The 23329-nt window shown below is 43.2% G+C and overlaps 1 protein-coding gene across 1 annotated transcript in view; it reads right to left on the bottom strand.

Moving 5' to 3' along the window:
* Positions 1-23329, bottom strand: part of LOC109878155 (calcipressin-2) — a 46031-nt gene that overhangs the window by 11840 nt on the left and 10862 nt on the right. The window contains exon 2 of the mRNA XM_031788424.1: positions 5039-5212. Within this exon, the coding sequence (XP_031644284.1) occupies positions 5039-5212 (174 nt within the window). The remainder of the gene's footprint in view (positions 1-5038; positions 5213-23329) is intronic.

Here is a 23329-nt window from a genome sequence, read left to right as displayed (position 1 = left end):
TCCACATACTTTTGTATATATATTGTACGTCTGGCACTGCAGGATTTGATTCCCTGGCGGCGTAGTGTTTTACTGATGGTAGGCTTTGTTACTTTGGTCCCAGCTCTCTGCAGGTCATTCACTAGGTCCCCCCGTGTGGTTCTGGGATTTTTGCTCACCGTTCTTGTGATCATTTTGACACCACAGGGTGAGATCTTGCGTGGAGCCCCAGATCGAGGGAGATTATCAGTGGTCATGTTTGTCTTCCATTTCCTAATAATTGCTCCCACAGTTGATTTCTTCAAACCAAGCTGCTTACCTATTGCAGATTCAGTCTTCCCAGCCTGGTGCAGGTCTACAACTTTCTTTCTGGTGTCCTTTGACAGCTCTTTGGTCTTGGCCATAGTAGTTTGGAGTGTGACTGTTTGAGGTTGTGGACAGGTGTCTTTTATACTGATAACAAGTTCAAACAGGTGCCATTAATACAGGTAACGAGTGGAGGACAGAGGAGCCTCGTAAAGAAGAAGTCTGTGAGGTCTGTGAGAGCCAGAAATCTTGCTTGTTTGTAGGTGACCAAATTCTTATTTTCCACCATAATTTGCAAATAAACTCATCAAAAATCCTGCAATGTGATTTTCTGGATTTTTTTCCTTCTCATTTTGTCAGTCATAGTTGAAGTGTACCTATGATGAAAATTACAGGCCTCTCTCATCTTTTTAAATGGGAGAACTTGCACAATTGGTGGCTGACTAAATACTTTTTTGCCCCACTGTATGGAGACTGTTTAGTGCCAGAAATATGGGGATAAATACAGTTGAAGTCAGAAGTTTACATACACCTTAGCCAAATAGATTTAAACTCAGTTTTTCACAATTCCTGACATTTAATCAGAGTAAAAAATTCCCTGTCTTAGGTCAGTTAGGATCACCACTTTATTTTAAGAATGTGAAATGTCAGAATAAGAGTAGAGAGAATGATTTACTTCAGCTTTCATTTCTTTCATTACATTCCCAGTGGGTCAGAAGTTTACATACACTCAATTAGTATTTGGTAGCATTGCCTTTAAATTGTTTAACTTGGGTCAAACATTTCGGGTAGCCTTCCATAAGCTTCCCACAATAAGTTGGGTGAATTTTGGCCCATTCCTCCTGACAGAGCACGCTTTTTCAGTTCTGCACACACATTTTCTATAGGATTTAGGTCAGGGCACTGTGATGGCCACTCCAATACCTTGACTTTGTTGTCCTTAATCCATTTTGCCACAACTTTGGAAGTATGCTTAGGGTATTTATCCATTTGGAAGACCCATTTGCAACCAAGCTTTAACTTCCTGACTGATGTTGCTTCAAGATATCCACATAATTGTCCTGCCTCATGATGCCACCTATTGTGTGAAGTGCACCAGTCCTCCTGCAGCAAAGAACCCTCACAACATGATGCTGCCACCCCCGTGCTTCACGGTTGGGATGGTCTTCTTCGGCATGCAAGCCTCCCCCTTTTTCCTCCAAACATAACGATGGTCATTATGAGCAAACAGTTCTATTTTGGTTTCATCAGACCAGAGGACATTTCTCCAAAAAGTACGATATTTGTCCACATGTGCAGTTGCAAACCGTGGCTTCTTCCTTGCTGAGTGGCCTTTCAGGTTATGTCGATATAGGACTCGTTTTACTGTGGTTATAGATACTTTTGAACCTATTTCTTCCAGCATCTTCACAAGGTCCTTTGCTGTTGTTCTGGGATTGATTTGCACTTCTCGCACCAAAGTTCGTTCATCTCTAGAAATGCGTCTCCAGAACGCGTCTCCTTCCTGAGTGGTATGACGGCTGCGTGACCCCATGGTGTTTATACTTGCGTACTATTGTTTGTACAGATAAATGTGGTACCTTCAGGCGTTTGGAAATTGCTCCCAAGGATGAACCAGACTTGTGGAGGTCTACAATTTATTTTCTGAGGTCTTGGCTGATTTCTTTTGATTTTCCCATAATGTGAAGCAAAGCAGCACTGAGTTTGAAGGCAGGCCTTGAAATACATCCACAGGTACACCTCCAATTGACTCAAATTATGTCAATTAGCCTATCAGAAGCTTTTAAAGCCATGAAATCATTTTCTGGAATTTTCCAAGCTGTTTAAATGCACAGTCAACTTAGTGTATGTAAACTTCTGACCCACTGGAATTGGGATACAGTGAATTATAAGTGAAATAATCTGCCTGTAAACAATTGTTGGAAAAATTACTTGTGTCATGCACAAAGTAGATGTCCTAACCGACTTGCCAAAACTATTGTTTGTTAACAAGAAATGTGTGGAGTGGTTGAAAAACGAGTTTTAATGACTCCAACCTAAGTGTATGTAAACTTCAGACTTCAACTGTACATGTAAAAAAAAAAAAAAAATCTTATATCTCTCAGATCGAGGACAAACACTTCAGAACAAATTTCCTTTAGATTCTGTTAGTCCATGTAGTGAATATGTTATTCAATGTGTTTGTATTGGCTAATAGCAGTCAGCCAATTATATAAAAAAGTATACTTTTTTATACAAAATCAAATAGCAAAATTATCCTTGGTATGACCTTCTTAAAACAATTCCTTATATCATAGTAGAACCCCCCCTCCCCTACCTCGGCTTAGACAGGGCTTCGACTCATATGGGTTAAATAGTGATCCTTTCTGACTACTATTTTGTTGTCACACAGTACCCCGTGCTGACATAGACCAATCGAGGGCCAGCAGGCTACGAGGAAGCTCACCCCCTCATGCCATAGGTTGATTCTTACGGCCACTTACACCATGATGCTTAGTGATTTTGGGGTGCCATTCCATTCCACAATATGGCGAGCTTCAAATTCACATATTTCCAGCTTCACATGCCATCTGGAGTTTTCCATAGGAATACGTGGATGACATCACTATCTACTGGTCTTAATGTCTATGCTTTAGCATAATTTATACCTGGTGCTAACAAGTGTCCTTCTGTCCTGATCTTGTCCTCATTCTGATATTGTGCCCACATTTTCTGAAACATGTCTACACTTTAAAATGTGTTTCATATCTGTCTTTTTAAAAATTATTTTTCATGTATTTCACCTTTATTTAACCAGGTAAGCTAGTTGAGAAATAGTTCTCATTTACAAATGCGACCTGGCCAAGATAAAGCAAAGCAGTGCGACAGAAACAACAACACAGAGTTACACATGGAATAAACAAGCTTACAGTCAATAACACAATAGAAAAAAAAGCAGGTCTATATACAGTGTGTGCAAATGGCATGAGGTGGTAAGGCAATAAATAGGCCATAGTAGCAAAGTAATTCAAATTCAGCAGATTAACACTGGGGTGATAGATGTGCAGATGATGATGAGCAGATGATGATGTGTAAGTAGTGATACTGGTGTGCAAAAGAGCAGCAAAGTAAATAAAAACAATATGGGGCTGAGGTAGGTAGATTGGGTGGGCTATTTACAAATGGACTATGTACAGCTGCAGCGATCGGTTAGCTGCTCAGATAGCTGATGTTTAAAGGTAGTGAGGGAAATGTAAGTCTCCAGCTTCCGCGATTTTTGCAATTCGTTCCAGTCACTGGCAGCAGAGAACTGGAAGGAAAGACGGCCAATGGAGGTGTTGGCTTTGGGGACGACCAGTGAGATACAGTGCCTTGCGAAAGTATTCGGTAGATTTGCAGTGGTCTGATACTCCTTCCATTTCAATATTATCGCTTGCACAGTGCTCCTTGGGATGTTTAAAGCTTGGGAAATCTTTTTGTATCCAAATCCGGCTTTAAACTTCTTCACAACAGTATCTCGGACCTGCCTGGTGTGTTCCTTGTTCTTCATGATGCTCTCTGCGCTTTTAACGGACCTCTGAGACTATCACAGTGCAGGTGCATTTATACGGAGACTTGATTACACACAGGTGGATTGTATTTATCATCATTAGTTATTTAGGTCAACATTGGATCATTCAGAGATCCTCACTGAACTTCTGGAGAGAGTTTGCTGCACTGAAAGTAAAGGGGCTGAATAATTTAGCACGCCCAATTATTCCGTTTTTGATTTGTTAAAAAAGTTTGAAATATCCAATAAATGTCGTTCCACTTCATGATTGTGTCCCACTTGTTGTTGATTCTTCACAAAAAAATACAGTTTTATATCTTTATGTTTGAAGCCTGAAATGTGGAAAAGGTCGCAAAGTTCAAGGGGGCCGAATACTTTCGCAAGGCACTGTATACCTGCTGGAGCGCGTGCTACGGGTGGGTGTTGTTACCATGACCAGTGAGCTGAGATAAGGCGGAGCTTTACCTAGCATAGACTTATAAATGACCTGGAGCCAGTGGGTCTGGCGATGAATATGTAGCGAGGGCCAGCCGACTAGAGCATACAGGTCGCAGTGGTGGGTGGTATAAGGCGCTTTGGTAACAAAACGGATGGCACTGTGATAGACTACATCAAATTTGCGAAGTCGAGGATCTGTAGGATAGTCCGTATTACTAGGGTAAGTTTGGCGGCGTGAGTGAAGGAGGCTTTGTTGCGGAATAGTGTCTGGATTGTGACCAGATTTCCTGGTCCCTCCCTGTATGCAAATGATTTTACAGCTATTATTTCAAAAATAATATTTATTTATTTATTTTAAGATGCATAAGTCAATGGTGCCACCTGTCAATGATTTTTATAAGGTGGGATAATGATGATTTAAATGGTTTAACTGTCCTGATCCATCTACACATGATATCCAGAAACACAATGCGTGCCTGACTACCTCCGGAAGTGGTCAGGAAGATCTGATCTCAAACAGTTCACAATGCGTCTTTTAATCGTCTTCACCTGTCTGAAAATGTGGGCACAATCAGAATGTGGAAATGATCAGGACAAAGGATGCATGTTAGAACCATGTATAAACTAGAACCATGTATAAACGGGGCTTCTGTAACACCTGGGGTCGTGTTTACTAGGTACCAAATTGAATAAGAAACACTGAAAAATGGAGGGACTATCCAATCTAGACATTCATTTTAGTTTTCCATTGCAAAACAAACCTTAAACCAGGAAGAGTTCACTCACCTGGGCAAAGTAAAGCTCGAGCTGCTTCCCGTTGAACTCGGTCTCGTGGAGCTCGACACGAGCGCGGGCGGCCGCCTCCGGAGTGCTGAAGCTGATGCGGACTCGCCTGAAGCTCTTGAACATCTGGAAGGACGTCTGCTCGTCATAGATCCTGAATAAGGCCTCAAACCGCTCCTGGGAGAGAAAGAAAGAACAATTGGCCATTTTAGACTGGAGTTGATCCTGCACCTGTCCTGAAATGTCACCATTAAGCATTTCAGGCATTTTTTGTAAGGTAGCATATCCCTAAACTGCAGCATAGCTCTAGAGGTGTGTTCCCCCCCTTACAAGGACTTGAGCATCTGGAAAGGTGTTATATATATGCAATCAATTAATGTAATTATTATAAACCTACATATATACATCTACATCCATAGATGCTGCTCCATGGCTGACCCTGTACCTTGTGTGTGTGTGTGATACACGTGAATGTGTGCATTTTGGGGAGGGTTAAGATTAGGCTGAAATCAAAAAAGGGACAATAAAGTATATATTCTATTAATTAATGAAAGGAAGCAGACAAACAGTGGGAGAGAGGGGAGTAGTGAAAAGGGTGGGTGAATCAATCATTCAGCCATTTGAAACAGAATATGATCTTGTCATTTGAGCAATAGGGGACATAGGGGTGTCCTGTGTCATAGTTCCTCTCTTGTGGCCCATCCTCTGTTGTGGTAGCACTCTAGCGGCATCTGCTACGCGTATTGGATTTTCTGGACTGGCGGACATGTTGGATTGTGAAATTTGAGGTTTTCAACTTTCCAGGTCACCCTCCCCTGTTGTTCACTAAGCAGACTGGAAAAGGCAGACTTTTTGAAAAATAATAGTGTAGATCATATTCAGACCCTTTACTTAGTACTTTGTTGAAGCACCTTTGGCAGCGATTACAGTATCGAGTCTTCTTGGGTATGATGCTACAAGCCTGGCACACCTGTATTTGGGGAGTTTCTTCTCCCATTCTTCTCTACAGATCCTCTCAAGCTCTGTCAGGTTGGATGGGGAGCAGTGCTGCACAGATATTTTCAGGTCTCTCCAGAGATGTTCGATCGGGTTCAAGTCCGGACTCTGGCTGGACCACTCAAGGACATTCAGAGACTTGTCCCGAAGCCAATCCTGCGTTGTCTTCGCTGTGTACTTAGGGTCGTTGGTGAACCTTCGCCACAGTCTGAGGTCCTGAGGTTTTCATCAAGGATCTCTCTCTCCCAGTCCCTGCCACTGAATAACATCCCCAGAGCATGATGCTGCCACCACCATGCTTCACCTTAGGGATGGTCTTTCAGGTGCCTTTTGGCAAACTCCAAGCAGGCTGTCAAGTGCCTTTTACTGAGAAGTGACTTCCGTCTGGCCACTCTACCATAAAGGTCTGATTGGTGGAGTGCTGCAGAGATGGATATCCTTCTGAAAGGTTCTCCCATCTCCAAAGAGGAACTCTGGAGCTCTGTCATAGTGACCATCGGGTTCTTGGTCACCTCCTTGACCAAGGAACTTCTTCCCCAATTTCTCAGTTTGGTCGGGCAGCCAGCTCTAGGAAGAGTCTTAGTGGTTCCAAACTTCTTCCATTTAAGAATGAAGGAAGCCACTGTGATCTTGCTGACCTTCAATGCAGCAGATCTGTGCCTCGACGCAATCCTGTCTCGGAGCTCTATGGGGCAATTCCTTCGACCTCAAGGCTTGGTTTTTGCTCTGACATGCATTGTCAACTATGAGACCTTATATAGACAGGTGTGTGCCTTTCCAAATCATGTCCAATCATTTGAATTTACCACATGCGGACTCCAATCAAGGATAATCAATGGAAACAGGATTCACCTGAGCTCAATTTCGAGTCTCATAGCAAAGGGTCTGAATACTTACGTAAATAAGGTATTTCTGTTTTTTATTTTTAATACATTTGCAAAAATGTCAAAAACATGTTTTCGCTTCGTCACTATGGGGTATTGTGTGTAGATTGATGAGGGAAAAATATATTTCATCCATTTTAGAATAAGGCTGTAACGTAACAAAATTTGGAAGAAGTCAAGGGGTCTGATTACTTTCTGAATGCACTGTAGCTTCGAAATCGTGACATTATGAACTTTAAGAAAATAAGCTGTTTCTTGACTTGCACACACCTACCTACTCATTCAAGTATTTTTCTTTATTTTTTACTATTTTCTACATTGTAGAATAATAGTGAAGACATCAAAACTATTAAATAACACATATGGAATCATGTAGTAACCAAAAAAGTGTTAAACAAATCAAACATTTTTTTTTGCCTTGATGATAGCTTTGGCATTCTCTCAACCAGCTTCACCTGGAATGGTTTTCCAACAGTGTTGATGGAGTTCCCACATATGCTTAGCACTTGTTGGCTGCTTTTCTTTTACTCAATTACCAGCTAAAATAGTGTAACCAGATTGTAGATATTTTGAAAAATTTGATGATTACCTCGAAGATTACTTTCAAATTCAGAAAGGATGCTTGTGGAAAAAATCTGTCAATGACAGCATTGAAAAAAGTTAAAGTTTGTTCCACCTGAGCGAGTCTGACCACAAGTCAGAGACCACTATGATGACACATCAAACACATTTGGTGTATCGCGCGAAAAGAGCAGGAATAGGCTTTTGTAGGCTTTTGTCTGTCATATTTAGCAAAACAAAAAGCTTGTTGAGGGAGTACCACTTTCATTCAGTGTCAACATTCAGAATGGTGGTATTAGTTTATGCCTAATATATATATATATATATATGTATCAGGGGTAACCATGGTGTTCCTCTGCCCATCCACTGCTGTGTTTGGTAAGGAAATTAGATTTCCCATCTGAATCCTTCTGGCCCTCCAGATGCTATCGTCTCTCTCCTCTCCCTATCTCCCAACCTCTCTCTTTTCTCCCTCTAACGCCCTCTTTTTCTCAATGTTCTCTCTCTCTCTCTCTCTCTCTCTCTCTCTCCTCTCTCTCTCTCTCTCTCTCTCTCTCTCTCTCTCTCTCTCTCTCTCTCTCTCTCTCTCTCTCTCTCTCTCTCTCTCTCTCTCTCTCTCTCTCTCTCTCTCTCTCTCTCTCTCTCTCTCTCTCTCTCTCTCTCTCTCTCTCTCTCTCTCTCTCTCTCTCTCTCTCTCTCTCTCTCTCTCTCTCTCTCTCTCTCTCTCTCTCTCTCTCTCTCTCTCTCTCTCTCTCTCTCTCTCTCTCTCTCTCTCTCTCTCTCTCTCTCTCTCTCTCTCTCTCTCTCTCTGCTTGGACAGAGTGACATTTTAGCTGTGAATTCAATCGATGGACTCTGTCGGGAGCCAGTAACTGGGAAGAGACCAGGGAAGGTGGAGGCTGGCTAGTTGATACAGGGGGCTTTCTCACAGCACGCTCCACAGACAGAGCATTCAAGGAGACTATTCTTTCTCTCTCATCAAACCTGTTTTTGAGAGAGGGGAGAAAGGTAGCCATGAAACTATAGGCATCGTTTAAAAGGAACTGGTGCTGACTTCCTTTTGGTCGGCTCGGCGATGCCATTTTGGGTTAGAGCAACTGTAGTTGAATTCAGCTTAACAGAAAGGCTCTCAATCACATACATATCATAGTTTTCCTGAAAGGACACAATTGATTGAAGGAAGCATTTACTATCACACTAAATAATAATTACTCCTTCAAATGGAAATGCTAAAATAACAATAATATTGGTACTGGTACGCGTATGTGTCAGACTTTACTATTGGTACAAGAGCATAAGACGTAATTCACCTCTTGTTCCAAAGGTATCGTCAAACACATACACGTTTGTACCACGTTGCTATGGGGATACGGAGGTGTGAAGGTATGAGACACTGACAGTAACAGGTTGATAAAGAGCGTAAACTGTGGAAAAGTGAATAAGCTGTTTGAAAAAGATGAGCACTCCTCAATCCCCATGTGAATTTCCTTATCTGCTTTCCAGCCAGAGCTAGATTCACTATCGGCGGCACATCTGATTGGTGTTTAACTCACCATACAAGGGCCTTTCCATTCATAAGCCAAGAAAATGGTTCAATTTTTGTTTCTGTGTCTTGACTCCGCCCTTCAGTCTGTAGCCGTGCCAACCCCCTGACATAGGGACTACTTTTCCACTCAGAGCCTCTGTACTGAACGAGTAGTGATGAACCCCCTGCAGTTAATTCTAGACTACTATCATCAACACCCATGACTAACATGTGGAAAACACACACACACACACAAAAACATCATGGATATACCAAAGTCCTCCTGATGTTGAGCTGCCAGGAAGTGGGTTGCATATCAAACCCTATTACAGTAGGCTACATTCATCCAGTACTTGAGTTATGGCTGTTTTGTGACCCCTGTCAGTTTCAGTTCTGTCACCAATCACCTGATATGCTGTTATGCTGTGGTTAGCCTCGTCGCGAACCAGGATTCCCTAAAACGGGAAAACAGGATTCCCTCATTACATGTTTAATACTTAGCAGGACAGGAAAAATGTCTAATTCACACACTTATCAAGAGAACATCCCTGGTCATCCCTACTGCCTCTGATCTGGCAGACTCACTAAACACCAATGCTTCGTTTGTAAATTATGTCTCAGTTGTTGGAGTGTGCCCATGGCTATCCGTAAATTTTAAAAACAAGAAATCAGTCTGGTTTGCTTAATATAAGATTTTTTTTAATGATATATACTTCTACTTTTGATACTTAAGTACATTTAAAACCAAATACTTTTAGACTTTTACTCATGTAGTATTTTACTGGGTGACTTTCACTTGAACTCGAGTCCTTTTCCTTTAAGGTATCTTTACTTTTACTCAAGTATGAAAATTGGGTACTTTTTCCACCACTGCGCCAAACAATACGTCAAAAAAAATCTAATGCCTTGCTTGGGCGGAGCTCCAAAGGTTCTCACCAGAAGAGTGCCGTAGGAGCACCAGTGTGTGAGGACAGAAAATGTCAACATAACAAGCCCTGGTGACAAACCATTTTAGAATGTTTGCAGCACACTAGTTTTCACAATATTTCTCTGTCATTTCGAGATTAGCTAAAGCTCAAGGAAAAGGGGAGAAATGGTCTTCAATGCTGGCCATATCAATATTTTAACATGTTGATGTTTCTGAAGTGATATTTGCCTGTAAAGGCTAGCATGAGGGACAAGAAGTAGCTAGCCACAACGAGGTTCGTTTTGAGAAGTCAGCTAACCTTGTAAGCTACCTAGGTATAACTAGCTAGCTACTAGCTACACTACAAGACCAAAAGTACGTGGATACCTGCTCGTCAAACATCTCATTCCAAAATCATGGGTATCTTTTCATAATGTCCTCCCACAAAATTACCTGCACTATCCAGTAGCCTACACTCTCGCTTTACTGACAGCTGGAGGTGCAATTTCAGCCTCTTCCATGGCTGTTATCTACAAATGCATTTGAAGATGGTGTTTTTAATTTACAATGATTACATCAAGACAGCTAGATAGCTAGCTAATTATATTTAATTAATTTAGCTGAACAGTGTGTTTTAAGTTAGCAGCTCAGTTGAGTCAGTCTACAAAGTGGCCTACTGTAGCCTGCTAGCTAGCTAATAATAAAGGGTTTGTTTTACATAGAACAAATGGATTTACTTACTTGAATAGGTTCCCCTACTATCTCTGTTTTTGGGGTCCTAATTGGCAATCTTCACAATATTTCTGGTGATAGCAAAGCCAGCAGCCATGTGGACGAATGGCGACAAAGAAAAACTTTTTTGTCGCCCGAGTGGTTTAGAAAGTGTTGTGGTGTTTGACTTTACCAGCTTAATCCACTTTCAATTTCAATAAATATAAATCGCAGACTGTCAGCCACACTTGATAACTAGCATAGGCAACCACTACCCTGACAGAAAACAGTGACACACATTACCCCATCTACGACCCAACAACGGTGTTCAACTCCTCAGTTCACAGTTCCATCTTACCTCACTGTAAGACTGGTGATCACATAATATTGTTATGGCTGTGCCTGTGAGTCAATCTCTCCCAGTGGTAGTCAAATATAAATAGATGAAACTCAAGCTAAATATTGCATAATGCAGTGCCACTCAAAAGCTGTCATGGTAGAGTGGGCCAGGAATTGTGTGTTTGCGTGGGCAGCACTTTAACCAATGACAATGCTAATTTCAATTACACTTCCTGGACCACGCAAATTTTATACATCCTTCCAGCCAATGACAACACTCATTTCAATTCTACATCCTGGACCACACAGATTTTGATACATCCTTCCAGTAACAAAACACATCTCCTACAAAATATATGTGATGTTGGCAAGAGGATAGTCACTTGGCAGGCGACTCGACAAAACTGCCACTCAATGTGGGACTTGAATCCACTAAACCTGATTCCTTGGCACTGTTTGAGACGAAACTCAAAGTTACCCCGGTTCTCTGAGAATATGATTGAGATGTGGTATCTCACTATGGTATCGCTGGATAGGCGGATCACTACAGAAGAACCAATCACACAACTTCTGTCGGAGACGGACAGGTTGAGTGTCGAATGAGGTGATCCCCTCCCTCTTTATAAGGCGCCACTCAATATACCCTCTGGTCATTCTCAAGCATGTCTCTCTTTTCCTTGCGCTCTTGCGAGCATCTCACTCATATTCTCAGAGAATTGGGGTTACACAAGTCACCTTGGGTTCTCTTTCAAATACCCGTTCCCATGTCTCAATGTGGGATTCGTCGCAGGAGGTTTCGGACCGTTGACCGTCGTAGGAGGTTCCGGACTGTGGACCGTCGTAGGAGGTCCCGGACTGTGGACCGTCGTAGGAGGTCCCGGACTGTGGACCGTCGTAGGAGGTCCCGGACTGTGGACTGTCGCAGGAGGTTCTGGACTGTGGACCGCCGTCGGAATCTCCGGACTGTGGACCGTCGTCGGAATCTCCGGACTGTGGACCGTCGTCGGAATCTCCGGAATGTGAACCGTCGCCGGAAGCTCCGGACTGTGAAACGTCGCCGGAAGCTCCGGACTGGGGACCGGTTTCGGACCGTTGACCGTCGTAGGAGGTTCCGGACTGTGGACCATCGCAGGAGGTCCCGGACTGTGGACCGTCGCAGGAGGTCCCGGACTGTGGACCGTCGCAGGAGGTCCCGGACTGTGGACCGTCGCAGGAGATTCCGGACTGGGGACCGTCGCCGGAAGCTCCGGACTGGGGACCGTCGCCGGAAGCTCCGGACTGGGGACCGTCGCCAGAAGCCTGGTGCTTGGAGCCGGCACAGGTGGCACCGGACTGGTGACACGCACTTCAGGGCGGGTGCGAGGAGGAGACACAGGACGTACCGGGCTGGGAAAGCACACTGGAGGCCTGGTGCGTGGAGCCGGCACAGGTGGTACCGGACTGGTGACACATACTTCGGGGCGAGTGCGAGGAGCAGGCACAGGATGTACCGGACTGGGAACACGCACTTCAGGGAGAGTGCGAGGAGGAGACACAGGACGTACCGGGCTGGGAAAGCACACTGGAGGCCTGGTGCGTGGAGCCGGCACAGGTGGTACCGGACTGGTGACACACACTTCAGGGCAAGTGCGAGGAGCTTATACAGGATGTACTGGGCTGTGTAGGCGTACTGGAGACCTAGTGGGTAGAGCCGGCACAAATTGTACCGGAACGATGACACACTTCGCACGGCGAGTGCGGGGAGCTGGCACAGGACGTACTGGGCTGTGAAGGCGTACTGGAGACCTGGTGCATGGAGCCGCATGCTAGCACTCTCCTCAGGACGAGTATGGTGGCATCAAACTGATGACATGCTCTTTAGGGCGAATGTCGTGCATCATTTCTCTCTCCTCCAATTTCTCCATCAACTCAACTCACTGACGGTCTCTGACTCTCTCCGTTCACTCTCCTCCAATTTCTCCATCCCCCCCAGATTGGCTCTGGTTCACTCCTCGGCTCCGCCGACCACCCCATGCCCCCCCATGCCCCCCCCCCAAGAAAATGGGGCTGTTCTTTGGGCTTTCGTTGTGGCCACGAACCCCGGCGTCGTCGCTGTCTTCCCTTCTCTCCTTGCGTCTGCTTCCAAGGAAGGCTTTCGTGTCCTCCCATTATTTCCTCCTAAGTCCAGGATATCTTCTCCTCCTTGAATTCCTCCCAAGCCCAGGATACCTTCTCCTCCTGGGCACGCTGCTTGGTCCTGGTGTGGTGGGATCTTCTGTCACGATTGTCAAAATAACAGTCGGACCAAGGCGCAGCGTGATATGGGTTCCACATCTTTTTATTAGTGAAACGCACAAAACATTTAAGAAAAAAAAGGCAACCGATACGTCAAGCTATGGAGTGCTCACAGGCAACTACACATAAACAAGATCCCACAAAACAGTGGGGAAATGGCTGCCTAAATATGATCCCCAATCAGAGACAACGATAAACAGCTGCCTCTGATTGGGAACCATACCAGGCCAACATAGAAATAAAACAACCTAGATTACCCACCCTAGTCACACCCGACCTAACCAAAATAGAGAATAAAAAGGTTCTCTATGGTCAGGGGGTGACAGGTAAAAACAAATGTGCGAGCCAAGTCATCACTTGCTACTGAATCCAGAATTCCGTTGAAAATGGGTGGCTTCATAGCAAACTGCAGTCTAAACCCCTTTGTAACTGTGGACGAGACCCAGGGCTGTACTGTGCATGTGCACTGTAATAGTACTACGAGCCACCTATTCGCCAATGTCACAGGGTTCATCAAGCTTAATATCTTAGTGATGTATTACAACACACTTATGGAATCAATGGCTCTGTGTTAAGTCTGAGTAGCCTGGTCCCAGATATGTCTGTGCTCTTGCCAACTCCATTGCTGTAGGCTGTCATTGTCAAGACAAAATAGTTTGGCATGAAAACGAGTGACAAGGAGTTGGCATGATCAGACTGGTACTCAAACATACATTTTACATTTGCGTCTTAGTCATTTAGCAGACTCTCTTCTTCAGAGCGCCTTATTACAGTCAAAGGCAATCTTATCCAGAGCAACTTAAAATATAATAATATATGTATGCCATTTAGCAGACTTACAGTCATGTGGGCATCCATTTTACATAAGTGTGGTGACGGGAATTGAACCCACTATCCTTGCGTTACGAAGGGCAATATGCCATATAGCAGACACTTTTATCAAAAGCGACTTACCGGCATGCAAGCATACATTTTACGTACGGGTGGTCCCGGGAATTGAACCGAAGGGCCATGCTCTACCAACTGAGCTAAAGAGGACTTGCATATTAGACCAGGCTCATGCTGTGATTATTTGACAAGTGTCATTTTGATGCTCCAGAGCAGCGGTGGTGCCTGTACTGATAACTTCGTTTCTCATCTGGGCTCCGATGTAACCTGAGGATTTGTTCTCTCGTAAATAAGGGGTCATGTCCGCATGTGGGCACGGGCAAAATAATGTGACAGCTAATGCACCTCAAACCCAATTGGAGCTGACGGACGACCGTGGGGCCTGTAAAGGAAGACTGACCCGGGCTTTTTTAATCCAAGGTGTAAAACACACACACACGCTAACACATAGGTACACACAAAACCACTCACTCACTCGCTCAAGCATGCACGCACACGCACACACATCGCACTGAACCTGCTATCCACAGTAAGAGAGAAGCATGAAGACATGGTGGACAAAGGATGAGTATGAGGAAACCAGAACAAGCTGTTCTTGTTTTTGACTCTCTCAAAGGTGACTTTTTATCAGAGATGGCCGCTGTGGACCCTGTTCCTCTAAATTCAGGGAGGTAATGTTTGTGCAGGAAATTGGGGTACATTTTTTTGTCACTAGATGAAGTAACGGGACAAAACAAGTAAGGCTGAATGACTGTTCAGGTCATATGTCTGTACTGTACATAAATAAGTAAGTAGTCCTGTACAAGGCTTGGCTTAAGCGAGCCGAAACGTCTTTTAGGAGTAGGAGCCTGTTTCTGTAGGGCAGGGGTGTCAAACCCGTTCCATGGAGGGCCTAGTGTCTGCTGATTTCTGACAGCAGGTGAGCCGAGTTCCTTACTAATTAGTGACCTTATTTCATCAATCAATTACACGGGATGAGCGAAAACCCTCAGACACTCCACCCTCCGTCGAATGAGTTCGACATGTGCTGTAGAGTGCGGCCAGTTTGATGTACAAGTACAGGACGCTAGTCTATCGCAGGGCCTTACCCCCAATCTAGATCTTTACTGCTGAGTGCCAAGCAGAAACTCACCAGGTCCCCATTTTTACAAGTCATTGGTATGACTCGGATGAGGATCAAACTCCCAACCTTCCAGTCTCAGCGTGGACACTCAGACCACAAGGTCAATGAGTAATGAGTTGGGTCTCCTACTCTATAATGGAGGGGGAATAGCCCCAGAAAAAGCCAAGTCAGAGACAGACAAAAGGCTCTGTTACAATAGCCAATAGCCAATAGCCACACTAGAATATAACACTTAGAATGAAGCAATCCATTTGGCATCCATTCTAAGTAGTAGCCTATGGTAGTATGGACATTGGACATTGAAACGTGGCCAAAGTCTAGCTCCTCAAGAGCTCCAAGAGAAAAGATGGCCATTACCGCATTACCCATGCTCCTCCACTACCTCCCCATGTCACCTTTATGAAACACTCCAGGTTACTTTGGCTGGCCAATGAGCTGGTCCAAATTAGCCAAGAGAGAGAGCGAGAGACAGACAGAGGCGAGTGACACAATCCCATCTTTTAGCAGATTGCCCTGTGGGTAATGAGACGGTCATTTTCCTGATGGTAATGGAAAAGCTGTCACGGCTGTAACAACGGGACACTGCCTTGACTCACATTCATCAGCACCAAGATGACACAGATAGGAAGACAGGAAATTAGTTAGAAATTGAATTTAAATTAGCGGTCTCTACGGTTAGTGTGGATGAGAGAGGAACACACATACACTCACTATGTGGCTGTATGTTGTGTTATGTAAAAGTATGAGTGAGTTTGTTTAGATTAGCATATGGCTCAGTGACGATTAGCCGGGCCCATACTGCTTTGCTAGCCGAGTAAACACACACACACACACACGTTTGTTTTACTATCCTTGTGTGGACCAAACAATTGATTCCCATTCAAAATCCTATTTTCTCTAACCCTAACCCTAACCCTAAACCTAACCTTAACCCCTAACTCTTAACTCCTAACTCTAACCCTAACCATATTTGTAACCCTAAGCCCTAAACCTAAAATAGCCTTTTTTTTCTTGTGGGGACAGGCGAAATGTTCCCACTTGTCTGAATTTTCTTTGTTTTAATATCCTTGTGAGGACTTCTGATCCCCACAAGGATAGTGAAACACACACACACACACACACACACACACACACACACACACACACACACACACACACACACACACACACACACACACACACACACACACACACACACACACACACACACACACACACAGATGCAGCAGCCAAACCAGGATAATACAGAAACTGCAGGGCTGCACTGGATTCTGTAAACATAGAAGTATATAGCAAAGTTCAAGCAGTAATTATCCCTACTGCTTGAATATATATATAAAAAATATATAAAATATCATCTGTATTAAAGCCTCAGACATTTAATATTTGCAAGGTCAACATAATGTTGACGAAATGTTTTCTGATGACATAAGCCTTGAACATGCTTTATCGGTGGAAATAAACTGATGGTTGTCATCTCACCATAACATTGCCTTGATCCTCCATGTCTGATAAATGCATGAGCGACACTCATCCAAAGAAAAGCCCTCTCGACTAATGGGCCTACTGTCATTTTATAGATCACACAATGTGAGACATCGTAAAACCCTTCCGCGGCTGCACACTCCATCGGCTGACACGTTACATAATGGAGTTAAATCAGCAGGCAGGGGAGCGTTCAATAGCAAGAGAGTGGAGAGAGCAGTCGCTGGTTGTAGTCTACCAGTTTGGAACTTGTTTATAGCCCGGGTTGTTTTCATTAAGCACCAAATGGAAGAAAGCGGACTGAAACAGTGAGGGCCTACCTGAACATGTCCAATAAGAAACACTCGTTTTTAGTTTTCAGTTGCAAAACATTTTTCTACAGTGTGCCCTAATATGACCCTGGATGGCTAGCCAAACACCGATATCCGCCAAGTCAGCTGGTAATCAGAGCGTTCCCTTGAGGCAGGGCTTTATTTAAGGACAAACTGAAGAGACTCTCATCCACTGCGGGAGATTTGGGTGAAAACCAACAATCTAGGCCATGCCGCCCGGAGGGATTCAGGAAGGACTTTAAACTAAAAATAGAGTGTGCTGAAATAATTAAGGAAATCTATCTCTTAAGTGTGCCAACAATCTTTTTTAATTACAGTCCCCCTGTCGGCTGAGCTGGAGCCAATCAAAGCAGGTCAGGGGATGTGATGGGAGCAGTTGAGTGATTCACCTGTTATCTTTTTGTGTGTGGACACACACACACACACACACACACACACACTCTCACGCACGCATACAAACTACACTTCCTCAAGTCAGAGGAGACATCTCTAATCTCACCTACCAGACAATAAGGTGGCAGTTGGTAGGAAAGGGTAGCTTTGAAAGAGTCTAGATTAGAATTTCACAGTTGGAAAATAATGCATGTCATAATGAATGATGGGAGTGTTTGTTTGGTGTTAGCACAATGTTATCCCCTGGTACTGGCTTGTAGAGCAGGGAGGAGGGTGTTAGTGCCCAGACTAATGCTTGTTTACTGTCTGAGTCTTCCAGTGGGAAGATTGACACACTGGGTGAGGCCTGAGGTTGGCGCCTCTGGGAACCACTAACCACAGACTAGTCTGGATAACTCCAACAGACGCTATAATGAGCATTTACCTCAGAGTGGATAGCTTTTCCCTCATATGCTAATGTAACAGACTATAACAAACCAAAAACACACCTTAGCCTAGCAGCACTTAAGCTTTACCCAGTGAGCAAAATTAAGTTAAAAAAACTTTTTTTTACGTCTTTTCCAAACGTTAAAATCACGTTTATTTTTTGGTTCTGATTGAAAGTTGAAAATACATCTCTTCCCGACTTTTAAAGAACGTATTTTACGGACGTTGAAAATACAGTACGTATTTTTTGGGTCATTGTTTCTTTGGCCAAATTTCAACAGTACATACAATCATTTATTTCTACATGTCAATGCAGAAAACATTATATTCCTCCCCTGTAATGTTTTGGGGCACCGAGCAAATGTTTGGTCTTGGGAGCGGAAACTTGAACGTTGTGAGAATTTTTTTCAACTTCCGGCACGTGTTTACAGTTAACACTGAGGCTTTACCCTTACAGTTTTAGACAGTAGCCAATAGGCTATTGTGGCTATTTAAGCATAATAGGCGTACCAACTAAACCAATGGAACAAATCCAATAACATTTTCACATGGAAACAGCTTTGATTTCTACTATACAGGCTACAGTAGCCTATATGTGGTGTTCACTGCCTACATTGCATGGAGTGGCGATTTTAGCATGTAAATCAGTTAGCCACTAACTCCTTCCAAGCCACTCATTGTTAAATTTACGATTTCCAACTTGTTGTATAATGTTTATGTCCAATGGCCGATGAGCACCGATACATTTTATCTATAATTTCTCTTAATTATTTCTCATCATATGACAAGGATTAAAAAGGATTTGCCAGTAGATTGTTGACCTGATTCATGATGATGACTGCTAGCTAAGATCAGTCCAATCAAAGCTACTGTAGATATAACGTGATTTGACATCATTTTATCTGTGGCCAATGACCTTGAGCCTTCTTGGATGGACACTTCTAATATAAGTCTATGGCAGCACCCCAGGCGGCTAGAATTTTCGAGGTCTACCCTTAGACTTGGCAGTGACGTAGTGTCCCCATGAGCGACAGAACACTGAGCCAATCACGTCGCAACGCTCCGTATTTTCTGCTGGCTTGCCCCACCACACTGAGCTAGGCTGAAACACCTGCATTTTGGAGCTGCTTTACTCAAGAAAACAAAAAAGAGACCATGTTTGTATGAGGCTTTATTAACTCAAGATATATCAGTTTTACATTGTTTGCAAACTGATATGCGACACGTATTAATACCAAAATAACATGCAAAACAGGCAATCTCCCCCCAATTCTTTTTTTTTTTTTTTTCGGGGGGAGGGGGGCAAAAAAATGTGGGGCCATGAATGACTGGTCGCCACTGATTGCATGAGACTTTTAAAAACGTTCTTACATTATGTAGGGCTTGACATTAATTCATGATTTTTTTACTTGGTCTGTAACACCATGTGCCAAATAGGTGACTGTACATTGCATTGTGTTGCATGATGCAAAGAAACCACTTTACAAAAGACAATTAATTATTATTACCATACAGAGAATTAGACCATGTAGGCTACCCCTCTACCTATTAGCTTATTTGCATATTCTCTCTCAAAACACAACACTGCTCCTTTTACCTCTTGCACTTGTAGGAAGCAGTAACTCCCCATTGCTGACCAATACTTATCTATAACTGGGCTAATAACTCACTAACGAGCAAATAATATCAACAAATGTGCAAACGCACAATTCAATCGCATTGAATCGTGGGTGACTGAAAGACAGCTCATGGGGCCACCCCTGTCAATAGAATTCTACTCCGTTGCTCTGGCTCTGTCTACAGCAAAATCACATCCTCAATCTTGCAAAGTTAGATTTTGTCTTGGTTTGTTGCATTGAAAAGGGGCAGATATCATGTTGATTCGATCACAGAAAAAAACGTTGATCTATGTAGTGCAAGCTAATGGGGTGAACTCAGTAAAGTTCGAACTCTTGCGTCTCTGCGCAACATGGCATTTATTCTGTGCAGCAGTCCAGGAGGAGGTGGGCGCACCCGCGCAGCTTAAAGGAAAAGTTGCCTCCCATCTGTCACATGCACTTATGTAACTTTTTTTAAAGCTTTAAAACTAGCAATGATCATTTAAGTTTTCAGACCAACATTTTTTAAATAAAAAAGAACACACAACTACAGTAACATTCTCAGTAACAGTTACAGAAAGGCTTTTGTTGCTCTGACTGTGATATGTGGTTGTTTATCCACTGACTGTAAGTCACTCTGAAAAATAACATCTGCTAAAAGCACAAAATGTCAAATTAAATGTAGAAAAATACATGTAAAAAAACAACACTTGCAAAGCAAGCTGGTTATTATTTGAATGAGCTCCGCCCCCAAACAAGACCAAATTTGGTCAGTCCAGACCGGAAGTATTTGTTTCACAAGTTTGGGCAACACATTACAGTACAGCACAGTAGAGTTTAGTTCAGTAGAGTACATTAGAGAACAGAACAGTAAAGTAGGGTACAGTACAGTACAATATATGCTGTACTTTACTCTAATGTACTGTACTGAACTATACTTTACTGTCCTCTGTAACGTACTGTACTATACTCTACATGACTATAATGTATTGAACTGTACTGCACTCTGCAGTGCTCTAATGTGCTGTCCAAACCTGTGATACATAGACATCTATGATTGGTTCAGATTTGGTCTGGACTGTTGCAAAATAAATGTGCACATACATGTTATTCCATAATTTCACCCACACACGTGAAAGAGCGTCTGTGTAGCTAAGCGCTAAAATAGAACACGGATCAGGAAGATACAAACCACGTGGATTCTTGAAAGATTAATTAATAACTAAAAACGAACTCGATTTTCTTTTTTATATGTGTGTATTAATTGTCGGCATAGAGAACCCCACGATTTTGTATGACTCCAAGTCAAAATTCTACAAAGAACCAGCTAAAAAGAGGACCATATGCATGTCAGGTAAAAATAACAAACCAATATGAATCTCCCAGGCCAAACTAGCTAGCAACAGATAGCTAGCTACTTAAATGTCCATGAATGTTTCATGTGTTTTTTTCGACCTGCCGCTAAAATAAAAATCAAATCAAATCAAATTTTATTTGTCACATACACATGGTTAGCAGATGTTAGTGCGAGTGTAGCGAAATGCTAGTTCCGACAATGCAGTAATAACCAACAAGTAATCTAGCTAATTAATATAGTTGGTTCAGTTGTTTTTTGTATTTTAACCCGAGTGTCATGATCGCGTCTGGTGCGTGTGGCCAGTGTAGTCAGCATGTTAGTCTAGTCTTCAGTGCTACAAAACAACAATGCAGCAAAACAACTCTTGACAAATGACAGTAAGGCTAACTAGAGCCTCATATGCTAATGCTTCAGACCTAGCTGCACTATGCTCTTAGCCTTCAGCGCTGCAAAGCGGGCAACTAAAAAGCAGCCAAAACCGGCCATGTAATTGCTATGGGATCAATATGGGAGTGGGAACAGTATCCAGTATTGCCAACCATTTTTTTCAGTGAGATCCGCTATTGGCCCCTTGATTTTTGTCGCTAGAAATTGCTAGATTACGTTTAGCTGTTGCCGCGACAACGTCACTGCACCAATTTGCCTTGCTGCTGCAGTCCGTTTTCGCCCCCCTCTCCCGCTGCACACCCCCTCCCCTTGTGCTTCTCTGCCTGTGTGTGCCGTTGCTGTGACTTCTGTTGCACAAACAGCTTCTCCCACTCTGGTTTGAGGCAGAATTTAGTGGGAAAATTCACTAAATGCTATCAAAACCGTAGAAAGCCTCTGTCAAAACTCCCCAAAGGCAGCCTGAAAAGTAGCTACATTTTGTCGATAGAATCCTTTACCAATAAAAGTAATTGGAGGGGTATGAAAACTCCCTAAATATAGAAACAAAGTTGTTAAATTGGAAACGCTGATGGTATTGACGGGTGAGACGTAATGGCCTCTGATGACTCGCTCTGTACTTCATAGATTGAAATCAGTTTATAGCTGTGGGGAGAAATGAATCCTTTTACCAATCTGTCATTTAGTTATTTCACTCTGGAAGACAATTTCTTTCATAATCTTCATCATTAATATCCTTCCCAAACTTCCAATGGTTGACATAACCCTGACAACATCCTCCAGAAGATGCTGTGATGGTGGGTCACTCTCACCTTACGCCTCAGCAGCAAATGTAATGAAGCTCTCTCCCTCGCGTGTCGCTTTGTGTCACCTTGGTTGTGATCTAGTAATGGCCTGGTCTGAAGATTTGTGCTGTCTCTTATTAACGTGGAAATTCAGGACTATGGAGCGCTGTAGAGGTTATTTAACTGACAGACTGACCGACTGACAGATTGACAGACGACTATATCCAGTATCCATATCCTCGGCCACATCATTAACGCCTACTGTAAGCCATCGTTCACGTGATATTATTTATTAAGTATTGCACCAATCATGATGGTAGGACTCCAACTACACAAATTGAATGACTCCGTTGAGCTTACAATGGCCCTTGCTAGCGGAGAGACTCAAAAATGACAATTTTCATAAATATAAATAGAATTTGCTCCTTGAATTACATTTTAAAAAATGGGGCTGGTTCTATTGGCATACTGTGTGATGTAAAGGCACTGATGCCTTATCCAAATGAAAGCTCTGAAACGTTCATTTCAGATGATGCTTTTACATGGCAACAAAGTGGTAGCCATGAATAAAACATCAAGTGACTAGACTTCATGTCATCCTGCCATTGATCCCCAAAAATCTCCACTTCAATGGATAAAAAGCTTTTTCCTTTAGCCTTCACCTTAACATCTCACAACAAGCTCTTGTATCCCGACGCAACGCCAACGATAGAAGTCGGAGTTGGAGACAAGACTTATTCTTTGTGTTTTTTTTTCCTTCTACGTCATTCCAGCGGACATCGTCCTAAACTTTTACGTGACACCTGAGACCCAGAGACTCTCTAAGGTTTCGGGGGAATGTGAGACGACCGTGGCCCAGATCGACATATCCACAGACTGAGAGCGGTGAACACCTGAGCCCCCTACTCTGGACTAGGCTATCAGAGTTATACACAGGTGGACCAGGGGCCTAGGCCTTGTCCACCTGCCAGGGCCAGATCTGGTTTCCCACCTGGACAGAACATAATATGGCCAGCCGCTTCATCCTCCACTCTTTCCCCTTCTGCTATACCTGTTTGACTGACACACGCCGTTTGTTATATCTCTACTGTAGCAATGCAAACCTCTACAGAGCTGTATCAAAATAGTTATATCATCGAGCAAGTGCCTGCGCTTTGTGAGGGCTTGCTGAGTGCAACCTTGTAGATAGGTTGCTGATTGTTTGAAATATGGATAGATTTTTTTTTATCAATGCAGGTTTTTGAAGATGATACGATGACCGTACTAAAGCAAGCCAAACAGCAATCCAAATGTTCCATGTTTTCAATCAAATATAATTTCATACGT

Source organism: Oncorhynchus kisutch, linkage group LG14 (genome assembly GCF_002021735.2).
Source record: "Oncorhynchus kisutch isolate 150728-3 linkage group LG14, Okis_V2, whole genome shotgun sequence".
Taxonomy (NCBI): Eukaryota; Metazoa; Chordata; class Actinopteri; order Salmoniformes; family Salmonidae; genus Oncorhynchus; species Oncorhynchus kisutch.
This window is presented reverse-complemented; position numbering and strand designations above follow the sequence as displayed.